Genomic DNA, 2,696 nt, shown 5'->3' on the forward strand with positions numbered 1-2,696 from the left:
CACGTAGCCACGTAGCCTCATAGCCTCGTAGCCTCATAGTCACGTAGCCTCATAGTGACGTAGCCTCATAGCCACGTAGCCTCATAGCCACATAGCCTCATAGCCACGTAGCCTCATAGTCACGTAGCCTCATAGCCTCATAGCCACATAGCCTCATAGCCACATAGCCTCGTAGCCTCATAGCCTCGTAGCCTCATAGTGACGTAGCCTCATAGCCACGTAGCCTCATAGCCACATAGCCTCATAGCCTCGTAGCCTCATAGTCACGTAGCCTCATAGCCATGTAGCCTCATAGCCACGTAGCCTCGTATGTCGTGATTCCGTGGATGACGTTCAGGTTGATGTCTACGCTACAGCCCATCCTTCCTCGCAGGTGAAGCTCTGCGTCTCCCTGTTGGATCACAAAAGGCCCGGGGACTCCCAGAGGCCGCCGAGGCCGGCCGGAGCTGGCGCTGCCCGTTCACGCATATCTTTTGGGGAGGACAGGTGGTGGTGAGACGACACACCGAGCTGGCAGCGCCGTCGAATCGATTGTGCAAAGCTTCATTTAAATAAACAAAAAAACAACAACTCAAAACCCGCCCGGATGAAAAGGAGCTCGGAGGCTTTCTGCAGGTACCGAGGCGCCCGGCACAGATCCGGGGCCCGCTGGCCCGGCCACAAAGGGTTTCCGTCTCTTCATCTGAAACTGGCTGCGACCAGCTTAGCCGCCTCCCCCTTCATCTTTGTTTCAACTCTCACCCCCGAAAAGATCCAACCAAGCAGATCCGTATCTCGTGGCGCCGTACGGGAGGATGAGGAGCTGGAAGCCCGTTTCCATGGTTCAGGATCCGACATGAAGTTCTAGTTGTAGTTCTGATGGCTGTTGACCTTCAGAACAGCGTCACAGAAACCTGAGGAAACTAAATGTTCTACTCAACCGCCTTAACAAAGGTGCAGAATGAAGGATCTGGCGGCTCCTAGTGGCGAGGTCGCAGATTGCAACCGACTGAAACTTCTCACGACAATCACCGCCGCTGAAGGGCTCGACCCGAGAGCCAGCGTTTGGTTTGTCCTGACGAGCCACCGTAGAAACGCTGAGCGCCGGACTCCGTGAAGGAGACGTAATCCAGTCATTCTAACAAAACAAATATAATCTGATTATACGCTGAAGAAGAAAAACACAATTTCATATCGAGTTACCTGCCATTGTAAACACAGGCACATCCTCGTCTCGTGCCCTAGGAGAATGGACACACTGTCCCTTTAAGAAGAGACTTTGAACCTCAACTCTTAAAACGGTGAGATGTTTCATCTCTAGTGAGATGACACATCTATACGAGAGAGATGAAACATCTCGGTAGAGAGGTGACACATCTAGTATCTGTGGCATTATGGGATAGCTGCTGCTGTGTCGTTGCCATGGAGCCTGACGCGACACCCTTTAATAAGCCGGACCGTGTCCAAACCCGCTCTTCACGGTCCGGGTTCTGGGAGCCGAGACGCCCCGCACCCCTCAAACGTCTTCTCCCCCCCCCCCGAGAGGAGCAGACACGCGCATCGTGAACGGAAGAGAAGAAGAAAACATTCACCAGGATAATAGTTTGTTTTGTTTACACTCGTTCCCATGAACGTCTCCAAAGACGCACGGCGCGTTACGCACGGCAGGTTCAAGTCCGGGGACAAAGCAGAGCTTCACGTGATCATCATAACAACCAAACAACTGCATGACGCAGACTGAAGGCTTCTGTGGGACAGGACTCCACTCCACCCCTCCACCCCCCCCCCCTCCCCGCCCCCCAGGCTCACCTGCGCACCTGCAAGTTGGCGCAGCGAGTTGAAAACCACTCCAGAGAAGATTTAAGACTTTCTGCGTCACTTGAGGACAAACACGTGGAAACGCGTCTCTCACCTTGTTGACACAGGAGGATGAGAAGTGCCGCCAGGCAGCAGCGCGTAGGCTCCATGTTTAAGGTGTTGGGAGGGAGGGAGGAGGTAAGGAGGGAAGGTAAGGAGGGAGGAAACCTCTCAGACGCGGTAAATAAACTGAAGTAAACGGTGGTGTTTGGGGGGGGGGGAGCAGGTCCCGGTCCCGGTCCGCCCGCAGCCCTCACAGCTCCATGCCTCTGCGCTCCTGGTCGGTTGTGATTATTATTTTGCTGCCGCGTTAAGTGTGGTACAGATCCCGGTTCCCGGTGCGCTGCTCCGCTGCGTCCGCGCTCCTCCACAGCGACCGACTGACTGAAGCTGCGCGCGCCCGCAGCGCGCGGCCGCGCCGGCCTCCTCCCTCCTCCCTCCGCTCATCAACACAGCTGACTGGCGCGGCGCCCGAGAGTTCAGGAAAGGTGTTCAGGGTCCGAAACCTCGAGAACCCGCCAAATGGGGCAAGCTCGTCGGGCTTGGTGGAACTAGAGTATAGACTCAGATTTAGTTTAGAAAAAGAACAAACGTCTCTCTAGCACCCCCTCAAAGTTTGACCGGCCACGCCCCTCACCCAGAATGTCGGATTGATTTAAGATGGTTCACACATGTCCACTTGGACCTGTTCTACAAAAAAGCCTCTCAGACCTCTAAGCTCCGCCTCCTTTGATTTTTCGCCATTTTATATTTTGTGAAAAACCCATAACTGGCGAGTTATCCTACACGCCGGCTCCGATTCACACCAAACTTCCTGTCGATCATGACTGAAGCTACGTCACCTGGATCTATCAATAACT

At 54.4% G+C, this 2,696-nt stretch overlaps 1 protein-coding gene across 2 annotated transcripts in view; it reads right to left on the reverse strand.

Annotated features, from left to right (window-relative positions):
- The window catches only part of ptprz1a (protein tyrosine phosphatase receptor type Z1a), a 77,052-nt gene extending 74,868 nt beyond the window's left edge, over positions 1–2,184 (reverse strand). For both annotated transcript variants that reach the window (XM_056415713.1, XM_056415712.1), the window contains exon 1: positions 1,892–2,184. In XM_056415713.1, the coding sequence (XP_056271688.1) occupies positions 1,892–1,946 (55 nt within the window). In that variant the 5' untranslated portion in view covers positions 1,947–2,184. The remainder of the gene's footprint in view (positions 1–1,891) is intronic.
- Between the last annotated feature and the right edge of the window lie 512 nt (positions 2,185–2,696).

The sequence above is a fragment of the Pseudoliparis swirei genome, chromosome 6 (genome assembly GCF_029220125.1).
Source record: "Pseudoliparis swirei isolate HS2019 ecotype Mariana Trench chromosome 6, NWPU_hadal_v1, whole genome shotgun sequence".
In the NCBI taxonomy this organism is placed as follows: domain Eukaryota; kingdom Metazoa; phylum Chordata; class Actinopteri; order Perciformes; family Liparidae; genus Pseudoliparis; species Pseudoliparis swirei.